Consider the following 23557-nt stretch of genomic DNA (forward strand, 5'->3'; position numbering starts at 1 on the left):
CACAGGTGTGCCTCTGAAATCATTACCTTCCCTTCCTGCTTTGCCCACAGGTCCCACACAGCATTCAGAACGGCTGCCGTGGCCAGATGCACTACACCTTTCTCTGGACCAATCTGGTTGGGAAACAAAGCACAACAGTGTTGTCTTAGTTCAGAAAAGATACCTGGGCTTTCTCCAGGGACATTTTGGGGGGGGAGATTTAAAGACAAACCAGGTGTGGTAGCAAACAGCTACACTCACAGAACTCAGGAAGCTGAGGAGAGAGGATCATGAGTTCAAGGCCAGCCTGTTTTACACAGAAAGACCCTGGCTCAAAAACAAACAAATAAAAAAATGGCAGCAGTGGAAATTCAGTTTCTGACTCACAGAAAAGTTGCAAAAGTAGAAATAAAAAACCTTCTCTTCTCTGTCTGTGAACACATTTAATTTTCCCAACCATCTAAAAGCAAAGTTGCAAATATCATCCTTTTTTTTTTGTAATCATAAATACCTCTGTTTGCAGTTCCTAAAAACTAGGACATTCTCCTACATGTGTCCTCATAATACAATTATCACATTCAAGAAATATGTTGATGGAATGTTATCTGAAAGATGGCCCATAATCAAATCTTACCAATTTCCCAATAATGTGCTTCATTTTGTCCTGACTCATATCTGACTCAGGACCACATGTTGCATTTAGCTGGCATGTGTCTTCTGTCTCTTTTATGTAAAATTCATTTATACTTCTTTGAATGAGAGTGCCATTTTTAGAGCGTGGGCCTTGACTTGTCTAGTATCCCTCAATATGGGCTGATTAACATAACATTATATAATTGATGATGACGTCCTGCCTTATTATCGGGATTATTAAATTATACTGCTTTAGTAAGTTAGTATTCATTTATTTTCTTTACTATGGAGTTACCGTTTTCCTTTTCTGTTTTTTTGGTTTTTTTTTTTTTTTGGTTTTTCGAGACAGGGTTTCTCTGTGTAGCTTTGCGCCTTTCCTGGAACTCACTTGGTAGCCCAGGCTGGCCTCGAACTCACAGAGATCCGCCTGGCTCTGCCTCCCGAGTGCTGGGATTAAAGGCGTGCGCCACCACCGCCCGGCCCGTTTTCCTTTTCTAAGGAAGTATATTACTGCCCCAGATTAACTACAACTATGATGTCACTATTGGCCTCATACTCATTAGGTTGAATTCTATTGATGATGAACTTTCCTTTATTTACTGCCTGAACGGACTCATGGGTTCTTACATTATAACGGTTATAAGCCATTATTATCCTATCTATTCTCATGTTGAAATTATTCAAGATTTGGCTAATGGGAGCTCCTTCAAGGTGTGACTTTTCAAGGCATGTTTAACTAACTTTATATAAAGTTAAAAATACAAGCCAAGGAAACAGAAAAAGTTTCTTGTGCCTGTCTCTGCATTGAAAGGAAACTGAACAGACTTAGAAAAGAGAAACTTGGTATCAGAAGACAGGAAAAAGTCTAGATTACTGGAGTTATCTTGCTGTGTTAGAGTCCTTTCTTTTCTTTTTCTTTCTTTTTTTTTTTTTTTTTTTTTTTTTTGGTTTTTTGAGACAGGGTTTCTCTGTGTAGTTTTAGTGCCTGTCCTGGAACTCACTCTGTAGTCCAGGCTGGCCTTGAACTCAGAGATCCGCCTGGCTCTGCCTCCCGAGTGCTGGGATTAAAGGAATGCGCCACCACAACCTGGCCTAGAGTCCTTTCTTTAGAACTATTTTTTCATGCTTTGGCTTTATGGTTCAGATACCGACCTATATGGACAAAAGCACAATTCTCCTCTACGTTCGTAGTTTTCCTCTTACATTCTCTACCTTACTAGCTACTTCTGCAATGCCATTACTATTCACATCCTCACCCAAAGGGCTGCCCATTTGGACTTTTATCTTCTAGACCTCTTTATTTGTCCTTTTGAAACAGGTTCTTACTCTGTAGCCCAAGTTGGCCTCAAGCCCATGGTGATCACAATCTTAGTGCTGGGATTATAGGCATAAACCACAATCACAGGCCTGGCTGGACTCTGTCCGATCCAGACAGTAGGCAGTGTAGTATATAATAGTTGGATTTCTTGAGATCCAAATGCATTCAGATTCAAGTCTTATAGAAAGGAACTGTCTCAAAATGCTGATGATCTAAACGGTTCAAGCCTTAATTTAACTGAATGAAACTGTTTATGAAAAAAATTGAAAATCCTTCTCTATTTTTATATTTGTTACAACCAAAGGCCATCATAGACTGTAGAAACATTATTTATAAAAGCTTTTTATAAAACAGCTCCCTGGAGCTGAAGAGACAGTTCAGAGGGTAAGGGGACTTGCTGATCTTTCAGGGAATTGGAGTTCGATTCCCAATACCACATCAGGTGACTCACAAACTTGTGTAACCCCAGCTCCAGGGAATCTTATACCCTCTTCTGGCCTACATGGGTACACACACACACACACACACACACACAATTTTTTAAAACAAAACAAAATACATTCCTTACCCATCTGAGCTGCCCATCACTTGTGAGCTGTCTGTAGAAGCCTCTGAAGTCACCAACAATGTCCCTGAGATCCTTGTGAAGCACGTGGTGGGCAAGAGCATTCACAGCACAGACAACTATCAAAATAGGATTGCATTCTTGTTCATGTTTTAATATGCAGTCAGGAAATTAAGACATTAAATACCACAAACAGATGGATATGGACATTTATGAAAATAATTAAAATACAAAAAACCTCATATACTTTAATATTCTTCCAAAATGTGTCTGTGCCTACTGTAACTAAGAGCTAGACACAACTACAACAGCTAGAAGTCCACATACTGAGTGGAGCAAATATATTGATTGGTTTTCATGTGAAAAGCAAAATCATAGACTTGTAAGTTTGTTACTATTCCCAAAGTGTTTTCCTATTCACTGGGTAATGTGTTAGGCAAGGAGGTTCAAAGCCAAACCTTGCTAATTCATTGCTCTAAAAGGATAAGAACACTCTGACTTACAGAACTATGAACTTACTTTTATTTTTATTTTACTTTGTTTTTAATTTGAACTTATTTTTAAATGGTGGCAAATAAAGATACTTGATTCACAACATCATATACTGCCGAAGATGAATTTATTTGCATGTAGCATACTTGCATAAAGAACACTTTATGTACATGAAAATACCATTATAGCATTAAACTTCTTCCCAGTGACTTATACTACATTTTCAGTATGCAGTTAAAGTTAAGCATAATTTGGGTTAACATCACCATTAACTATTTATTTTTGGTGCTTTAAAAGGGTTCATTGTGCCTGGCGTGACTTCTCTCACACTGAAGTGCATGCTTCCACTCATGGAAGACTCGACGGACATGGACATGAGCCCTCTTATGCCTCAGAACGACCTTTTCGGTTGTGAATAAAGACTGACAAAGATTATCACTGTAAGGTGGATAATGATGAGAATGAGTACCAATTATCACTAAGAATGATTTACAGGCAAGAGCAAAAGAAGAATCACACATCATAGAGGCAGAAGCAGTGAACTATGAAGGCAGTCCAATTAAAGAAACACTGAAAACTTTGAAAATGTCTGTACAACTAACAGTTTCCCTTGGGGGCCTTTGAAGTTATACCACCTGTGGTCCTTAAGGCTGAAGGGTGGTTCAGAGCCTGTGCACATTAGTGGACAGCACCTAGTAGCCGTAGAGAAAGACGCAGAGTCAGAAGATGAAGATGAGGAGGATGTGAAATTCTTAAGTATGTCTGAATAGAGACTGCTACCGGAAGTGGTAATAAGCAAAGTTCCACAGAAAAAAGAAAAATTCGACAAAGATGATGATGATGGTGATGATGATGATGATTTTGATAATGAGGAAACTGAAGAAAAAGTTCCAGTGAAAAAATCTGTACAAAATACCCAATCAAAAAGGTACAAAAATTGAACCAAAATGGAAAAGACTGAAAACCATCAGCACCCAGATCAAAAGGTCAAGAGTCTTTAAAAAAAACAAAACAAAACAGGAAAAAACTCCTAAAACACCTAAAGGACCTAGTTCTATAGAAGACATTAAGCCAAAAATGCAAGCAAGTATAAATAAAGGTGGTTCTCTTCCAAAAGTGGAAGCCAAGTTCATTATGTGAAGAATTGCTTCTGGATGACTGACCAGGAGGCTATTCAAGATCTCTGGCAGTAGAGGAAGTCTCTTTAAGAAAATGGTTTAAACAGTTTGAAATATTCATCTTATTTCATTTCTGTAACAGTTGATATCTGGCTGTCCTTTTTATAATGCAAAATGAGAACTCTCCCTACTGTGTTTGATAAATGTTGTCCAGGTTCCATAGCCAAGAATGTGTTCTCTAAAATGCCTGTTTAGTTTTCAAGGATGGAACTCCACCCTTTACTTGGTCTTAAGTATATATGGAATGTTATGATAGGACATAGTAAGAGTGTGGTCAGATGTGGAAATGGTAGGGAGACAAATAGACATGTGAAATAAACTCAGTGTTTTAATAAAGTTTTTTAAAAAGTGCTTCATTGTATTATTTGAAGAGGCCCTTGGAGGGAGCCCATGGTAGGACACTTGTCTCATATGTGCAAGTGAAAGTCCTTCCAGACTTTGTTCCTTTTAGGACACATTTAGTCCATGTGTCAAAGACCAAAATAAACAAGTCATTAATGTGCCCCAAAGCAATTAATTTATTACAAAACATTTTGGTAAATTTGTTTGGTGTTGTATTGATTCCATAGTAAACTTTTAGGTCATTTAATAAGGTAGTTATAGGGATACAGTTTTACTGTATGCTAGATAAAGACATTTTTAAAGCAGCACCATGTCTGAGTGAAACAGCTTTCCAGTGACGAACACTTGCTGATGGATGCAGCATTTAGGGCTGAACCAACCACTCTGGGTTCTCTAGGGCTTTTGTTAATGGAATACACAATCATTCTAGTTGGGATATTTATGCCACAAAACTGCAAGAAGACAATATCCTCCTCATTCCTTGATGGTTGATGTTCTTGGATTAAAACAAAAATCTAGAGTGAGGTATATTATTATCTACATCAAACTCTGGCCTCGTGGCTTTGATTGTTGCTATAAATCACTGGGTAAAGCAGCCTATGGTCTCTACCACAATAGCAAATGCATCTAACAAAAGCTGTGAATGATCTCAACTTCTATGACTCTAAGAGGGGAACAAGCCACAGTGAAAAATTTATCTATAGTATGTGGATTTTCCTTGCTTTGACATGAAGATGCTGCAGAAGGTTAACTAAAAATTTCTGTATTCAATAGAAATTTGGGCTGTGGTGTTTTGGTTCTAGGATGGGGAGATTCATATGGCAAAAATTAGCCTTAAAGGCAGCTTCTTGCTGACGAAACCCAAGTTTTCTCCTGCAAGATGAGTTGGTGGAAAAATCCACTCAACAAAAAGAAACCTTTGTTCTATTCTATACATTAATATACAACCTGCTCTCCCTATATCTTGGTCACACATACATACTCATACTCTTCAATAATGAGAAGCACGCTATTTTTTTTTCTCATTTTGGGTGATGGTGGTGAACTTAAAATAATAACTTGGTAAATGAGTTGACAAAGGTTGCAGGAAGAATCATACTGAGCTAATGAAAAATTTCATTTTTGGTGCAAGCTTAAGTAACACTGAGATGCAGTGAGTCTCAGGAAATACAGAGGAAGATCAAAATTTAAATGGATTCTATCTGGACGTACTCTGGAAAATGTGGAAGCCAATAACATTAGCACAAAAGAAACATGCATTAAAGTAAAAAAGAGATGGGAGTTGATTTACCCCTGCCCCAAGACCTCCATCAGGAATGTGGGTGAGGCAGGTAAAGTCATCTTAATACAACTGAAGAACAGTATCTCATCTTAGTGCTCAAGGTCCCTCCACTGTGTTCCAAAAGCAGTGAAGTTCAAAGATTTAGCTTTTAATAGAGTGGTTTCAGTGGTCTGCCCCAGGTTTTATAAGTCCACTGTGTAGATTATGAAATGTGTCAGGGTTGTGCTGTATGGTATGAAGTGTGGACAAAGACAGCAACTTCATAGAATGCTCAGCATGTAGGCAGGAACAATTAAAGCTGCAGAAAGGCAGAAACAGCTCACAAATCTATCTTGGTCAGCAGTCACTACCTTGTGGGAAACTTTTACAGGTGATCCTTAGCCTAATGGGGAAAGTGGGATGTGGGAATGAGTTGCTGAATCTTTGTCTGGTCCCCTCTTTTACCCAGAAGATAGAGTCTATTACTCTTGGGTCTCGCCTCTATTCTGAAACCTTCCCCAAGCCTTTGGGTGAGGGAAAGAACTCTTCTCCATGCTGTTCAGATACATTTTTTAAAAACAGTACTTTTCATGCTATATTATAAATATACCTTTTATGTCTGATTCCTCAGTAAGTTAATGCATTCTCCTCATATGGGACTCTGTTTTTTTTGTTTTGTTTTGTTTTGGCTCTTTTTGGGAGGCCCACCACACAGCTCCCAAATAAATCACACACAGAGGCTTATTCTTAATTATAAATGCCTGGCCTTAATTTTGGCTCGTTGCTTGCCAGCTTTCCTTAATTTAACCCATCTGTCTTTTTCCTCTGGGCTTTTCTCATTCTCTTCCTTCTGTGAATCTTGCTCTTACTCTGTGGCTGGCCCCTGGATCCCCTGCCTTCCTTGATACTTCTTCTTCTCCATCTCTTTTCCTCTCCTCCCAGATTTCTCCTTCTATATATTCTCTCTGCCTGCCAGCCCACCTATCCTTTCTCCTGCCTTGTTATTGGCCATTCAGCTCTTTATTAGACCATCAGGTGTTTTAGACAAGCACAGTAACACAGCTTCACAGAGTTAAACAAATGCAACATAAACAAAAGTAACACACCTTAAAATAATATTCACCAACAACTCTGCTTTCTTTTTTATTTTATTTATTTTTATTTCATGTACATTCATGTCTTGCCTGCATGTATGTCTGTGTGAAAGTGTTGGATCTCCTGAAACTGAAGTCACAGGCAGCAATGAGTTGCCATGTGGGTGCTGGAAATTAAACCCTGGTCCTCTGGAAGAGCAGCCAGTGCTCTTAACCACAGAGCCCTCTCTCCATTTGAGCAGCATGATTACAGAGAAAAATAGAGTAAAAATGGAATCTATGTGAAAAATGAAGCATTCTGGAAACTCAAGACTTGAGTCCTCAAACTCACCAACTTCAGTGCCCTTCCCCAGAGTGAAAGTAATGCCATAGCCCTTGAGTCCATCTTCTGCATCAGTCTCTATGACAACATAGGCAGCCGAGTAGTCAGGGTCTGTGTGCTGTAGGAAAAGGGGTCCCCAAAATGCAAACATGAGAAACTTCCCCACAAAGGACATAAAAATAGAAATGCTTCCAGATACTGATGATGCACACCTTTAATCCCAGCACTTGGGAGGCAGAGGCAGGTGGATCTCTGTGAATTCAAGGCCAGACTAGTCTACAGAGTAAATTCCAAGACAGCCAAGGCTATGCAGAGCAACCCTGTCTTGAGAGAGAGACAGAGAGACAGAGAAAGGAAGAAAAAGAATAGAAATGTGCCGGGCAGTGGTGGCGCACGCCTTTAATCCCAGCACTTGGGAGGCAGAGCCAGGCGGATCTCTGTGAGTTCGAGGCCAGCCTGGGCTACCAAGTGAGTTCCAGGAAAAGGCACAAAGCTACACAGAGAAACCCTGTCTCGAAAAACCAAAAAAAAAAAAAAAAAAAAAAAGAATAGAAATGCTATGAGAGATATACAGAGCTCCAATCGGATAGAATACTTGATGTACTTCAGAGAGCATACAAGAGATCTGAATAAACTGAGAAAAAGTACTCTTAAGGATTCACACTAGTGCAGAAATGCAATGGACCCAGTTTTGGGGGATGAGTGGAAGTGGAACCCAAGGCTTGTACATGCTTAGCACATACTTTCCTACTAAGCTCCATACTTAGCCCCACATGCATATATTCTTAAACCAGTTTGCAACGATATCAAAATTTGGTTTTGAGTTTATTTTTAAACACAGGAGTCTTGGATCACATTTCTCTAAAAAAGATGTACCTTCATAAGCAATTTAAAATATAATGAATCAAATTTTTTTAGAAAACTCATATAAAAAATTGCACAGCTCTCAATTGTAGCATCTTAAGCAGACTGACAATGCAATAGTTCACATTCAGAAACCATTGGGAGAAAATAAAGAAATAAAACTTTAAGACAAGTTAACTCATTTATTCATGTTGCCCTATGTTGCATTAATTTTCTACTGCTAAACAATGTTTTATTAACTCACCTTTGACAATTTTCATGTATGTATATAGCATACTCTAGTCACATTCACCCTCCTGTCCCCTTCTTCCTGCCATCCCCCATCAACTCCCCACTTCTTCTAACAAGTCCCTTTTATACTATCATTTCTTTTTGTTTTATGAACCATTGAGTTTAGCTAGAGTCATGCATGAGTGGGCATTGGTATGGAGCTATCCATGTCCACTATCAATTAAAGCATAGGTAATTTATCAATGGCTATACCACTTGAAGAGATTGACTCCCCCTCCAAGCAGCCATCAACTGTGGAAGGACCAGAAAGTCACGAGTACCCCCAATACATGACTGAATACTGAAAGGACCAGTCTTCAAACAGTAATTTTGCTAAATTTTTACTGTTCAACTACTATGAAACTTAGTGTGGCTTGTTGATATGGAAGAAGCAGATTTCTTTTATTCTTGTCTATCAGAAAATTTTCATATAGTGGGGAGGGGGAGCCAAAACCTAGGACCAGATGAGAAGATGTTTAAGTGATGACTATGATCAGTTATAGCTAGCACAGCAGTTAGTTCACGGGCAAGGAAAAACTAGAACTTGAGGGAATTTCTTGAATGGGGCAGAGCCCACAAGGATGTGCAAATGGGCAGAAAAAAGCAATACAAATCCCAGAGGCTTTTTTATTTTCAACAGAGAAGAAAAAGATCTACAAGGGCATTGTTTTGGAAGTGAATTAGGGTTCCCTGACATGTCAGATACAGATACTGAAAAAGCCAGGTAGAAGGTCTGAATATGTTAATAAGGAGTGTAGGTCCTAACAATGATTGAAGAAGAGTTTTGCATAAGGCTAAGACAATTTATTACTGTCATCATTATTCATGCTATATAACTATTCATGCTATATTATTGCCACAAGCACATTCTAAAAGCTTTATGTTATCCATTTGATCTTCACAGTGATAGTATAAAGTAGGTGCTATTATTCTTGTTTTAGAGACGAACAATGTGAGTTTTAAAGAGGTTTAGTAACCTGTCCAAGGTCATAGTATGAGTAACTTATGGAGGCAGACTGAAAGCTCTCATATATTCAGTGCAGGGATGGGAGGTAGGGTAGGAGGTGTGTATGATAGATGGGAGGTCTGAGTTGGCATCAAAGTCTAGTGCAAGGTGATGTGATGCTCAGTGCAGCCTGTGTATCAGAGGTTGCTGAGGGGACACACATGTCTGTTCTTGAGGGAGTTACAGTCAAGAAGACATAGTTACCAAAACTCTAATAATATCAGGCAGAACATAGTAAATCCCTGGGAAAGATGCAAACAATGAAAGACAGGCAGAGGGTATTATCAGACGGATGTACTCAGAGGTGGAACAGGTTGGAAGAGGCTGGACTCTAAGGCAGTTTGTAGAGGACTAAAGCTTTCCAGCACTGAAGAAGGACCTGGGAAGGAAGAGTACTGTAGGGGAGATAACCGCTATGGGTTTGAATACAGTTTAACCACACTAGAACTCATACTGAAGCTGGATCCCGAATGGAAGGTATTTAGAGGTGTTTAGATGTGTTTGAACGTTTTATAAATTTTTATTTGTCATTTCTTGAAATTAAAATATAATCACATTATTGTCTCTGTTCCCTTTCCTTCCTCAGGCTTCTTTCATGGACCTCAACCCTACTTGTTTTCTCTCAAATTCAGTGTCTCTGGTCTCTTTTTCTGTTTCTCCTAAACACATAAACACATCTATTCAGTCTATGACCTCCACAAGAAATGTCTCTTTGAGATACATAGAAACGGTTACAGAAAACCATAACTGATTTTTAAAAAATGCAGAAAACCATCGATAGTGTGGTGCCCAGCACAAGTGATCCATCTACAACACAACTCCTCCATTTAAAGCTCAGGGAACATCTCAAAAGGAGATGGAAATAGTGTAAGAGCCAGAGGAAAAGGATGTCTGCTGTAAGAAGATTACATCTCCTAGAAATGTCTGGGAAGCTACACCCATGAAATCTCAATGCTGGACGGTTTGGACTTTAGAGAACAATTAGTTATTTGTACACTGACGAATGGATTAATGTCTCTCTGAAGAGACTACATGAGGTCTTTTAAGACTGGATTAGCAGCTGGGTATGGTAGTGAATGCCTGAAATTCCAGTATTTGGAAGGTAGAGGCAGAAGGATCAGGAGTGTAAGGTAATCCTCAGATATATGGCAAAGGATTACATGAGACGCTCTCAAAAACAAAACAAAACAAGCCTTGATTGGTTTCATGAGACTGGGTTGTCAGAAAACTAGCTATCTCTTGGCTTCTCTCATACATATGCTCCTTGCATATCTGCTGTTTCCTCTTTCTTCATCTCTATCATGATAACAATTCTGCACCAGGTCCTCACCAGAAGTTGAGCAGAGCTGGACACCACGTTCTTTGACCTCCAGACCTGTAAATTACGTGGATCTATTTTCTTCATAAATTATACAAGATCTCCGGGATCTTGTTACAGGAACATAAAACAGAGTAAGACTGTAACAGTGGTGGTGAAGGCAATAAAGGGGGTAGTTAATGCAAAGGCTGGCATGTATTCAAGTTTGTTCCTGTGGTAGTTTGAATAAGAATGAGCCCCATAGGCTCATATATTTGATTGGTTACCAGTTGGTAAACTGTTTAGGATTAAGTGTGTTATTATTGGAGGAGGTGTGTCAGTGGGTCACTGGAGGTGAGCTTTAAGGTTTCAAAAGCCCACGGCAAGCCAAGTCTCTCATCTCTCGTCTCTTCTCTCTCTCTCTCTCTCTCTCTCTCTCTCTCTCTCTCTCTCTCTCTCTCTCTCTCTCTCTCTCTCTCTCTCTGCTTGTAACTTTTGTGTTACATGTGAGCTCTCAGTTACCATCCTAGTGACATGCCTGCCTGACTTCATGCTCCTTGCCATAATGGTCATGGACTAATCTGAAACTGTAAGCAAGCCTCCAATTAAATGCTTTCTTTATAAGCTACCTTGATCATGGTGTCTCTTCATAGTGATGGAACAGTAACCAAGACAGTATCCATCCTGGTTTAGAACAACCATTGGATTCCTCAAGTGGAAATTAAAGACATGATGCTAAAAGGGAAATTACAAGAATTAAAGTCTTCTTGGGTTACAGGATTGCATTGCTTTTTCAAGTAGTAAGAAAAAGAAATCTGCCGGGCTGTGGTGGTGCACGCCTTTAATCCCAGCACTCAGGAGGCAGAGCCAGGTGGATCTCTGTGAGTTTGAGGCCAGCCTGGTCTACAGAGTGAGATCCAGGACAGGCACCAAAACTACACGGAGAAACCCTGTCTCAAAAAAAGAAAAAAAAATTTAAATTAAAAAAAGAAAAAGAAAAAGAAATCCTCCATTAAAGGCTTAGAGAGAATCAAAAGGACAAGATGAGCCAAATATAACTTGGAAGCTTCTGAGTCTTTGTGACTAACAGCAAGATCATAGGGGATCAGAAGTGTATATATAGGGAGCTGGGATTGGGAGCTAGAAGGTGATGGTTTATCATTTAGATGGTATTAAGCACGAAGGCAAACAGAAAATGAAGCTGAACAGAAAATGTCTACACAGCAACTGGACCTGAGGTGAGAAGGCAGATCCAGAAACGGAATCAGGAAGACTTTGGCATAAAGATAGGTTTAGAAGTTGAAAACATGGAGTGGTGTCATAGGAGTATGGAGTAAGATGAGAAAACCTTGAAGAGGAAAGAAGGGGTCAGCACAGGAAGAAGGAGGGGCCAGCACAGAAAGAAGGAAGAGTCAGAGACAGGAATGGGTAGGGAGACAGGTTCAGGAGATGAAACAGCAGATAGCTTGAGAAGTGGCCGGGGGTACAGGGGACTGGAAGCAGAGATAACAAAGGCAATCCCAATATTGGGGAAACAATGGATTTCAAATTAGGGAGGAAATAAGTAGATATAAAACAAGGGAACAGGCAAAACACCTAAGACTGTCCAGGGGCAGAAACCAAAGGGAGCCAAATATGAATTTGGTCAAGTTCAGACTCTTCTAAAAAGTGGATAACCATTGGAAAAGAAAAGAGTTGAAGAGGCTAGAGAGATGTCTCAGAGGTTAAGAGCACTGGCTGTTTTTCCAGAGGACCTAGATTCAATTCTCAGCACCCACATTGGGCTCACATCAATGTGTAACTCCATTTCTAAGGAATCCAATGTCCTCCTCTGACCTCCATGGACACCAAGCATGCCCGAGGTTCATATACATATGGACAGGCAAAACACTCATATACATAAATAAGTCTAAATTTAAAAAATCATATTTCTAAAAATAAACTAGTGAGAAACTTGAAAGTGGGAAGGCTTAGGTGGTTGAGGGCATAGAAAGAGAGCCTCAGGAGTTTAGAGGGGGAGGAATTCGGACAGGGGACTATTTTAGTTTTGGAGCAGGACACGGCAGAGAACAAAGAGCAGAATTAGAGGGTCAGCTTGGAGACAGAGAAGGGACCACGGGTATTTTTGTCTTCCATCTACTGAGTGATGCAACGGCACATCTCTAACTGCTGAGAGTTGAGAACTAGGGCCCTTTTAAGCTTTTAGGCTTTTGAGCATCAGTTCAGCTGAGATTCATTCTGGATGAGGACACAGAGGCTTCCAGTCTGAGGAAACAGGATCAGCTGAGGAACTGGCGAGGTGAGGCTGTGGCTTGCTCTGCTTCTCTGATCTTCCAGCATTCACCCCAATATCTGGCCTCAGGTTTGATTTTATTAATAAGATCTTCTAAGATTCCTGCTACACGTTTCCTCATCAATAAGTGATAATTAAAGTAAACTCCTGTTGGGAGCTTTCTCTATATAAAGCCCTTTTCAGGTATCTATCTACATGCACAAAGTAAATACTGTTGGACCTATTTTACAGATGAGAAGATCTAGGCTTGAAGAGATTATATAATTTATCCTCAGCTGCTAAACCTCACAGAGGCAAAGTCACATTCAATGAGGCGTCTGGATTTTACAAGTTGCTAAAATTATGAATATTTATTTGTAAGTCCACAAAGGACTGTGACTAGATTTTTGTATCATTTACCATAATATCATATATAAGGACACAGGGATTTTTTGTAATATCTCAGAACAGAGAACATTCTTCTGCACTTAATATATTCATTATAGTTTTAAGAAGCCTGTTTTTAATTAAACATTTCAGGTTTTTAGGAAATAAAACATTACACTGTAAATTAAAGTTCCTGGGGGTGACTTCCTGACCATATTTTCTCTTCCTTGGGGACAGGTAACCATATCCCTAACACTGATGCTTCTCCATCTCAGGCATGCTTCCATACATTCACTCTGCATGGATGCAACTCTTGGTATTCTAGAGTGGTATCTCCCTGGTGAATTAGAAGGCACTCAGAGCTGTGAAGAGCAGTGATGGAATCCACGCACGTATTTAGGTTAAGCCATCAACCAGTTGGATAAGACGAGCTAAACAGTCTAACAGTCTCAGCTAGCAAGAAATGTCCTTCAGGACTGATGTGGGAGCCCAAATTTATGCCCTTCCTTTACTTCCTCTCTTAAGAAGGTCACAGGTAGAACTCTTTATGTTAATCTTTTCTAATCACTTTTGGAGGTACAGAGATTTCACAGGAGTGCCCTCTCAAGCGACCCACGGTCACTCGACTCTTGGTTTCACAGCCCGACTGTGACACTTTCATTCCACTCATGAGCAAAGGGTGGCAGAGAGGCCGGGGTCTTCTCAAAGTCACTCAGTGAGTTGTGACAGAGGGGGAGGATCACCACCCTACATTCCCAGCTCGGGGTTCCTGGTTTCCATCACTGCAAGCTCCATAATGTACCGCGTATGGACACAGCCAGTGCTGAGTTCTGCTTCGCTAGTGGGGGCTCAACCAAACCCTTTTGCTCTTGGTCCTCTGCATTCTACCCTTTCCAGGAAAACCTAAGTTGTAAAACCAAGGCAAAGAAAAGACAACAAAGAGAAACAAAGAGAAAAGAACCTCGCCTCCTACCTTCCCCAGAGAGTGGCAAGTGCTGGCTACTCCTGCCCCTCAGAAGGCCTCTGCCCTGGCCCACGCCTGTCTGCCTCCACGTCCTAGAAGCCCTTCTTCACCTCGCACTCTCGAACCCTGGGGTCTGCGCGCTTACCATGGCGTCGGAGCCGTGGCCACTTAGCGATGTAGGAAAGCGCACGTCCTGCACCGAGAGCTGGGAGATCCTGCCGCGAACCATTTCGCTCGCCCACCGGGTTGCCGCGCCCACCGGGTTGCCGCGCCGCTGGAGCCCTAGATGGTGGAGAGGCCGGTTTAGGAAGCAGATCTGCAGAGCCCCCGGCCAGGCTGGGTGGTTCCTGCAACCCCGCGGGAGGGCGCGGTCGGCGGGCGAGGATTGGTCCGTCCTCTGGGGCCGTGGCTGCACACCTGTCCCGGATTTCTAGCCAGCCCTGCTTCAGGCCAGAGTTTGGGCGAGGCGGAGAGCTAGGAGCCAGCTAGGTTCTTCCAGGGAAGACCGCAGTGGGAAGCCAGGCCGGTCAAGCGTGTGGCCGCTCAGAGTTGTGGATGCCGCCCAGCACAAACTCGTTCACTTAAAAAGTTTATGTAACTCTGGTTCTCTCGGGCGCAAACTTCGAAAACATCGTCTCGTTGCCAAGTCAAACCTGCCCTCGAGGCCAGACGGCTCAGCGAGCACGCCTGCAACCAAGCGTGACCTGAGTTCAATCTCTAAGATCTACATAGTTGAAGGCAAGAACCGACTCCTGCAGGTTGTCCTCTGCCCACTCCCGGTAACACACACACACACACACACACACACACACACACACACACACACACACACACACACACACACACACACACACACACACACACACACACACACACACACGACAAATAAACAAAAATTTAAAGGCGACCCCAGTCTTTATCATCTGATAAATTGGCACACCCTTCTATGATGCAAATTGCTTTAAATGATCTCTTATCTGCCCAACTGTGCAAGATAGGTAGGGAGGAAAGCCATTTACATTTTATTGTGGGGGTGAGGGGAGCCGGCAAGAATGTGAATTCAGAGATGTTAAGTGACTTACCCAAGGCCACACAGTCCATTAAGTGGCAATGCCTTAGCATGAAAAGCAGAGGCTTATTTTGGGACTATAAAATCCATCTGAGGCCAGGAGGTGGTGGCGTGCGCCTTTAATCCCAGCATTCAGGAGGCAGAGGCAGGAGGATCTCTGTGAGTTCGAGGCCAACCTGGTCTACAAAGTGTGTTCCAGGAAAGATCCATCTGAGAACAGAGTGCTGAGAAGATGGTGGAGATATAGACCCTCTCTACTGCCACGTTCCACACTCCTCGACTCAAACTTTGCACGAACATGTATTTTCATATCCCATCAGAGGCTCACTGATGCTGCGAAGATAGTTCAGTGGTTAAAGCTCTTGCCAAACAAGTGTGAAGTTGTGAGTTGCAGTCCCAAAAGCCCTTGTAAAGTTAGTGGCAGTAGCATGGGTCTATGCCGCTATAGGGAGACTGGAGGCAGATATGGGAATGAAGCTCATGGGCCAAGCACACTGAGCAATGTATAAACAAGAGACCCTGTGTCAAAAAAAGTGCAAGGTGAGGAGCAACACCTGAGACTGTCTTCTGACTTCCACGTGCCTGCTATGGCGCGCGCGCGCGCGCGCGCACATACACACACACACACAAACACACACATACACACACATACACACACACAAACACACACATACACACACACACACCTCAAATAAAACAGATTTTCTGACATGTGATGTGCCGTGCAGTTCGTACGTCTGGGGAAATGCTTTTTCTTTCTTTCTTTTTTTTTTTTTTTTTTTTGGTTTTTCGAGACAGGATTTCTCTGTGTAGCTTTGCGCCTTTCCTGGAACTCGCTTTGGAAACCAGGCTGGCCTCGAACTCACAGAGATCCGCCTGTCTCTGCCTCTCGAGTGGATAGTAAATGAAATGCTAGAAATTAATGCTATAGGTATTCTGTCCTTCCGGTGTGTTCCTGTAGGGAGGGCACGGATATTTTTAAGAGTGCTCATGTCATTTATGCTGCTCAAAGATGGGCATGATCCATATTAGATGAATCCTTTTGGCAATGAACAGCCTTGGCAGAAACAGGAAGGAAAAGGAATGAGGTCCCAGGTGGTTGTGGGCACAGCTGGAGGCACCTTTTTTTTTTTTTTTTTAAACAATATTGTTGTCTAAACATTACCCTCTAGCTTCATTTCTTTCTCCTAAAATGGTGTGTGCTGGTCAGGAAAAGAGTTCCATGGACTTAGGGCTTGTGGCTGGATCTTTGTCTTTCTCTTGGAGAACCAACCTCTTAAGTGTTAATCAGTCCTATTTGACTCAGGATTTGGAAGTTAATTGCTAAAATCTGATTTTAATTGATGACCCAAGGGAAGAACCTAAAGGTTGTCTGAGAATAAATAATTTGGGTAGCACAGTGTAAAAGGATGGCTGTGTATCATTTATAAAACTCCCAGCAAACTCTTATGAGGTAAGCAGGGATTACCTATTCCACATTAAAGCTAATAAAGGGAAGATCTAGAAGGATGAGATCAATTAGTAGGGCATTAGAACTAATGTACAATGTAATTCTAGGGCAACCATTGGAAATGCAAAGACAAGTGTAACTGGAAAGCTACGAAAGAAGTGAAATACAGTTACATAAAATCCTAAAAAAAAAAAAAAAAACCACATGGAAGACAAAAATAGGAACAAAGAGCAAGGGAAATGGATATGGTCTATATTAATCCTTAGGCATCAATCAGGAGTGGTTGTGAGCGTGGGGCAGCCAGCCCTAACCTGGTGGCGTTGTGTTTTTGCCTGCCCGAAGATGAACTAGTCTGTCTCAGTCATTAGAGTGCTCAGACCTGAGTGATGATTTACACAGGTCCTGAGATGACTAAAGAAACTTAATGGAAGGAACCAGGCGTCGATTCAGGGCTGCTGACCTTTTGCTCTGGAATGGTTGGGAGATCCTAGTGGCCTGCAGGTGAAGTAAGAATAGAATAAGGGGCTGTGAGGCTTTAACAGCTACCTTTGCTTCTGGAACATTTGCTTATTGCTATGGGAGTGTGGATGAAATTCCAAATGGTCTTAAGGAAGAAACACAGAGCCAAATACAGAGTTAAAAACCCAAGAGATCCGAGCACTAGCAAAGAACCAAGACTACCTTATCTTACACTCGCTGTTCTGCCTTCTCATTGGCTCTAAGCCCAGCCACATGACTTCCTCGTCACTGCCTGTCTATACAGACCTCCTGATCTCTATGGTTGGTACTGGGATTAAAGACTCAAAGGTCACAATGTGTGGCTGTGTCCTTGACCACACAGAGACTCTGCCTGCCATGTGATTGGATTAAGGGCATGGGCTACCACCACTTGACTTCTATTCCTGGCTCGCTAATGACCTCTGATCTCCAGGCAAAATTTATTTATTAACATACAAATAAAATCACATTTCAGTATAATTAAAATATCACCACATGGGAGAGGGATGAAGTGGTCTTTTTATTACTGTAGAGCAGGAAAGTAAGAAACAACTGGGGGAAGTAAAACAGTCTTCTTGCCCAGTTGTTGATTCCATAGATAGTTGTAATACAAGCTTTCTAAAGTCTACTTTAAAACCCCACCTTAACCCTGTGTAGTGAGCACATACCCCAGTTACGGGGGAGGAATAGTCACTCTTGATTCAGACTTGGTATAACACTCATTTATTCACACAGTAAGATTACAAGCAATATTCATCCTGTCTTCCAAATGGAAGCAGGAGTACGTCTCCGGGTGTACAGGTCCGGACTCGCCACGTCTGTTCCTCTGGATCTTGGGTCAGCCTTCCTCAGGTCAGCCACGTCTGCACTGGGGACAGGATCTCACGGAGAGTCATCTCTCGCGCGCGAGGGCCTGATGAGCTCTGTTGGTCAGGTCTGAGGCTTCATCTTTTATATTCTTTCCTGGCTAGGTTTCTAGTCTTATCCCTACTTCCACACATAGCTTATAGCTTATCACTACTCCATTTGTGGTTTACTTACATAATTCTATTGCTTATCACTCCTGACCAGGGTTGTTCACCCTAGGCCTTACATGTGTTCCTTACACCCTGCTTCCACGGGGCATGCTGTTTGGCTCTAAGGCTGCTGTCCTTCTGCTAGAAGTAAGAATAAATTAATCTAAATTTGAATTGAGCCTACGCCTTCCAGTTCTCTCAGTGGATATGAATGCCACAACACTGTCAGAAGCTATGTTGCATGTAGGGAACCCATGAGTAGATATGGACAGACTGAAAGTCAGTGGATGATGCTAGAATCTGAACATGTGTCCAAAATTCCTACACTGAAACTTAGTTGCCAGTGTAATAGTATTGAGATGATTAAATCATGAGGGTTCTACCCTCATTAATGGAATCAGTGATTCTATAAAAGGACTGGAGCAGTCATCTCCTCCCTTATCCTATGTGAAACCATGGTATTCAAGGAATGGTCTTGGGACTAGAGTCCTATCTAGTGCTTGATCTGGGTGCTTAACTTCTGGAATTGTTAGGAAGTAAACTTATGGTCCTTATAAATTACTTACAGCAGCACAAATAGGCTGAGAAAGGCAGACAAAACATACTACATTGATGTTGAGAGAAAGCAGTAAGTTATCTGATAAAATTCAGTATTAATTCATGATTTAAAATACTTAGCAAAGTAGCAATGAGAATAACTTCAACCTAATAATAGGTATCTAGAGAAAATGTTAATAGCAATCGACTGACTTCATGGTTAAAATTCATTTTCCCTTAAAACTGGGGACAAGGACATGGTGTTTGCTTTTCTCACTTATACTGAACACTAATACGCAAGGTAAGAAATAAGATTGAAAAGGAAGAGGTAGCCCTCTTTTTTTTCCTCCTTGAATGTTATGAGTAACAATCTTTGTAGAACGCTGTGGAATTTACTCCCTTCTCATCCAAGTTATCAGAACCAACACTAACAAGTTTGCAGAACACAAGGTAACTCTGTTTGGGGAGAGTAAAACCTGTGGTCTAGGCCAGGGAGATGGTTCATCGAATAAAGAAGGTACCTACTACCAAATGTGACAACCTGAATTTGATTCTTGGAACCCAAATCATGGGAAGAGAAAACCTAACTGTCACCCCCACAAACTGTCCTTTTTTTTGACCTACAAATGTGTACCATGGAAGCAGGCCCCACCAAAGACAACACTCAGACTCTGGGGCCTGCCTCAATTATATTCAACGTGCTAGTAATGAAACATTGGAACAGAATGAGAAAACAATACCCCAGGTGTAGTTGCAGTGAGACACACATGCAGTTTCAGCTACTCAAAAGACAGGCCAAGAGGACGCCTTGAGCCCAGGATTTTGAGGACAGGTAGGGAGTCACAAGACTTTCTTTCAAAAATGGAAGGAAGGAAGGAAGGAAGGAAGGAAGGAAGGAAGGAAGGAAGGAAGGAAGGAAGGAAAGAAGGAAGGAAGGAAGGAAGGAAAGAAGGAAGGAAAGAAGAGACAAACCTTCAACAATTGTAAAAAAAAATACTGGATAGGGCAAAGATATGGCTTAGTAGTTTAGATAGAGCACTTACTGTTTTTTCAGAGTACAGTTCTCAACACGATGTCAGGCACAGCTCACAACTGCCTGCAACTGCAGTTCCAAGGAATCTGATGCCTTATGGTCTCCAAGGGCATCTTCATACACCTGGCATTCACTCACACAGACATATACACAGATAAAATATCTTTTCTTAAAAAAATGACTTAGGAAAGGTTTAATAAAAAAGATGCAAGCGTTGTGACTGAAAGCTTTAAAAATCTATGGCCCTACCACCCCAATCACGCCCAATCTCGTCTGGAAGCTGTGAGAAACACTGACAAATGGCAGATAAAACAGCTCAATGGGTAGGGCGTTGTTGAGCAAGCCTGGAGACCTTTCAGATCTAAGTGGAGCTGGACTCTCCCCATGCACATGCAGAGCCCAGTGTTCCCCCAAGCATCTTGAAAAGACTTAGTTGACTTATTCTTCTGTTTAATATTTAAAACCAGGGACCAAAGTCCACCGCCCTGATTTGTATGTTATTATCCTGCCTGGCCATTATTTCAGTACTCCTGTAACCACCACAGACCATGGATGTGTACCTTTTTAAAGGAAGGTTTGCAGTAACTGTGCAAGAACTTGGCAGATGCTTCCTGAAGGCCGGGGGCCTTCCTACTGGGAAGTTTTCATACATTGTTTCTAGATACATATTTTTGTTTCATTTTCTCTTCTTAGCATTTCCCAATTCCTACTTATTACTTATGACTACTTCATTCTTTACCTGAGGCTGATAGCTAGTCATACTCAGTGTTTTACCATAAATGGCACATCAATTAAAAACAAACCAACAAACCTACTAAACAAACTGTGTGTATAGATGTATATATGTGTATATATATTCTCAATTTACATATTCTCAAATTTATAATGTGTATATACACAAATGTATATACATGGAGAGAGAGAGAGAGAGAGAGAGAGAGAGAGAGAGAGAGAGAGAGAGAGAGAGAGATGTTCCAGTAGTTTTGGAGTTTTTAATATTCTCAAGATTTAGTATGTTATCTTTATAGTTAATAAAATTTTGGGGTAATTTTCGACTTAATAGTGTGTGTGTGTGTGTATGTATATATATATATACTCCACTGACAAATTTACTTTTATATAAGCTGACATGTTTTTATCTAAGTTGTTCTATTACCAATAATGACTTGGGAGTCAGATATTGGGGTGAAAACCTGATAGATCAAAGAAACAGCAGAATAGCAACCAACTGACCTTCCCTTTTTTAGTGGAGATCCAGCAGGCACGTATCTCCACACGTCCTAGCCCAAAATAGACTTCAATTCTCAAAATCCCACCCTATTATTTCCTGTGTGTCTCCCTCCCTATCTCCTCCATATTCTCTATGGCTAATTCCTGTCAACTAGTCACTGGCTCTGCCCCCCTGATCCAAGGTTAATTTTATTAACACAGTCTCAGAGTTACACAGTGTGATCTGATATACCAAAACACAGACACTTTGATACATGAGGGTTTTTTGTTGTTGTTGTTGTTTTGCCACTGATAGAACTGTGACAAATTATCAATCACTATCTTAACAGAAAACATATGGCACACCAAAATACAGGTAAGCCATACTTACAAAGGGTGGGCAGAACTGAGGAATCACAAAAACTATTACAGTAAGTAGAGGGGCAGCAAAATGTCACCATTAGAGGCGGAAGATGTAGTACCAGAACTGTCAGACCCACAGAACAGAGGCCAAGAAGCCTGACCGAGAGGAACCTTTGGCTAGAAGGAGTCTGCGGCTCAAACTCACAGAGAGGAAGCCAAGCAAACACTCTGACTCTTCCATCAAAGCTTCTTGACCCAATACAACAAGAACCAGAGAGCAAGAGAAGAGCCCATGCAAAAGCCTTCAAGCAGGAGCAAGGCAATCAGCAAATGATAGCATTGGGTACAGGCTACTTAGAAACATTCAGAAAAAATTATCACTGTGTATGGGCGTGTGCATGTAGCGGTCAGAGGACAACTCTGAGGAGCTGGTTCTTACCTTCTACTTTTATTTGGGTCCCAGGGATCAAACTCAGGTTGTTAGGCTTGCCTGGCAAGCAGTGTACCCACTGGGCCATCCTGTCAGCCTCATACTGCTTGTTTTAATCACAAATACTCCATTGTCTATTAACAATGTGAAGGTTAATTAATCAAAACAACTCAACTTACGTGGCTTAATTCCCTGCTTTTAAACTGTGGGTCATGCTTTTTGCCTGCTTGTTCGCACCTTGCTAGCAAGTCCATTCCCTCACTGGTATTAGAGCTGACTTCTTTGGGCTTCTAGGGTATACTGAAGATCAGCTGAGACCTCCAGCCTCATGAACTGAGCAATCTACTAGATTCTTGAACTTTTCATTCATAGCCAGCTATTGTTGGATTAGCTGGACTACAGCCTGTAAACCAGTCTATATAAATCCCTTCTATACATATATAGATTCATTCTATATGTTTTGCTACTCTAGAGAACGCTAATACAATGGCCTTCAGGAGTTCTGCAATGGCATCCTGAGAGCAGTGGAATCTCAGATGTTAGAGGACGGTCATCTTCTAATACCAATACTTAGCAAGGCCAATGATATCCAAGTTAAGTTTTGTACACACAAGGCAGTAAGACCGATTTGATTTTTTTTATTGTGTTGGTGCTGTGGAATAATCTTCTTGTACACTATAAAGATTTGTCACTTGAATTGGTTTAATAAAACACTGATTGGGCAGGCAGGAAATATAGGCAGGGTGACCAAACTAAGAATGCTGGGAAAAGGAAGGACAGAGTCAGGAGTCACCAGGCAGATGTAGAGGAAGATGAAAATGTTGTACTGAGAAAAGGTATCAAGTCATGTGGCTAAACATAGATCAGAATTATGGGTTAATTTAAGTGTAAAACCTAGTTAGTAATAAGCCTAAGCTACTGGCCAAACATAATTAATATAAGTCTATGCATGATAATTTGAAAAGCAGCTGCTGGTGATTTGGGTGTTGCTGGCAGAACAGTAACTTCTGCTTACATATGGCACTCCAACGCGCCACACGTACATCCACATAAAGCCTGAGAAAGTTTTTTTTTAAAAAAAGGATTCTACACACACAAAAATGGAGCCAAAAACAGCTTCCTAGTTTTGCCTCTCATACGGGCCTTGGTACAGACATGCTGTGGCATGTGGGCTTGAGCTACAGCATGATGGGTTCCCACAGGCTCACATGAACTGCAGTACCAGCATGTGCTACATGGTGGATTTAGGGTTTCTGCTCATACAAACAAAAAGGGGTCAGAAAGATACAGTAAAAACAGGTTCAGACAAAAAGACCTCTAAATGGGTTACAGTATGCTTAAAAAATGAGAAGAGGAAGAATATATAGAGCCTTAGATTAAAAATATATTTAAAATAATAAAATCCTTTAAAAGGGGAATAAAATAGAAAGAAAATAAGTCACATAAAGATGAAAAATATAGTCTGGATTACATATATTATTGTGTTTTCTTGATTGGATTTTTTGACTGTTAACAAGCTAATTGCTGAGAGACATTTGATTATAAAAGCTGCTAAATTTACTTCTACTTTGATATATTATTTTGGGAAAGAGATTCTGCTTTTATTTCTACAGAAAATGAGAGGCTATGGATTCATTTTAGGTTAAGATAAATCATGTTTGATTGAGGAAGACCTCTGAAAATCCTGACCACAGACATGGGAAAATAA

The 23557-nt window shown here is 41.1% G+C and overlaps 1 protein-coding gene and 1 pseudogene across 2 annotated transcripts in view; one reads left to right on the forward strand and one right to left on the reverse strand.

Annotated features, from left to right (window-relative positions):
* Nucleotides 1-14618, reverse strand: part of Enosf1 (enolase superfamily member 1) — a 38772-nt gene extending 24154 nt beyond the window's left edge. Inside the window, exons 1-4 of one of the 2 annotated variants that reach the window (XM_052749264.1) lie at nt 14390-14618; nt 7194-7302; nt 2499-2614; nt 27-113 (exon numbers count right to left, since the gene is read on the reverse strand). In XM_052749264.1, coding sequence (XP_052605224.1) covers nt 27-113; nt 2499-2614; nt 7194-7302; nt 14390-14473 — 396 coding nt within the window. In that variant the 5' untranslated portion in view covers nt 14474-14618. Of the gene's footprint in view, nt 1-26; nt 114-2498; nt 2615-7193; nt 7303-14389 lie in introns of those variants that run through there. The other variant, XM_052749265.1, reaches the window with a different exon arrangement.
* LOC128117353 (nucleophosmin-like) lies at nt 3338-4195 on the forward strand (annotated as a pseudogene).
* Nucleotides 14619-23557: the final 8939 nt, after the last annotated feature.

Source organism: Peromyscus californicus, unplaced genomic scaffold, assembly GCF_007827085.1.
Source record: "Peromyscus californicus insignis strain IS unplaced genomic scaffold, ASM782708v3 Scaffold_21__1_contigs__length_65335640, whole genome shotgun sequence".
In the NCBI taxonomy this organism is placed as follows: Eukaryota; Metazoa; Chordata; class Mammalia; order Rodentia; family Cricetidae; genus Peromyscus; species Peromyscus californicus.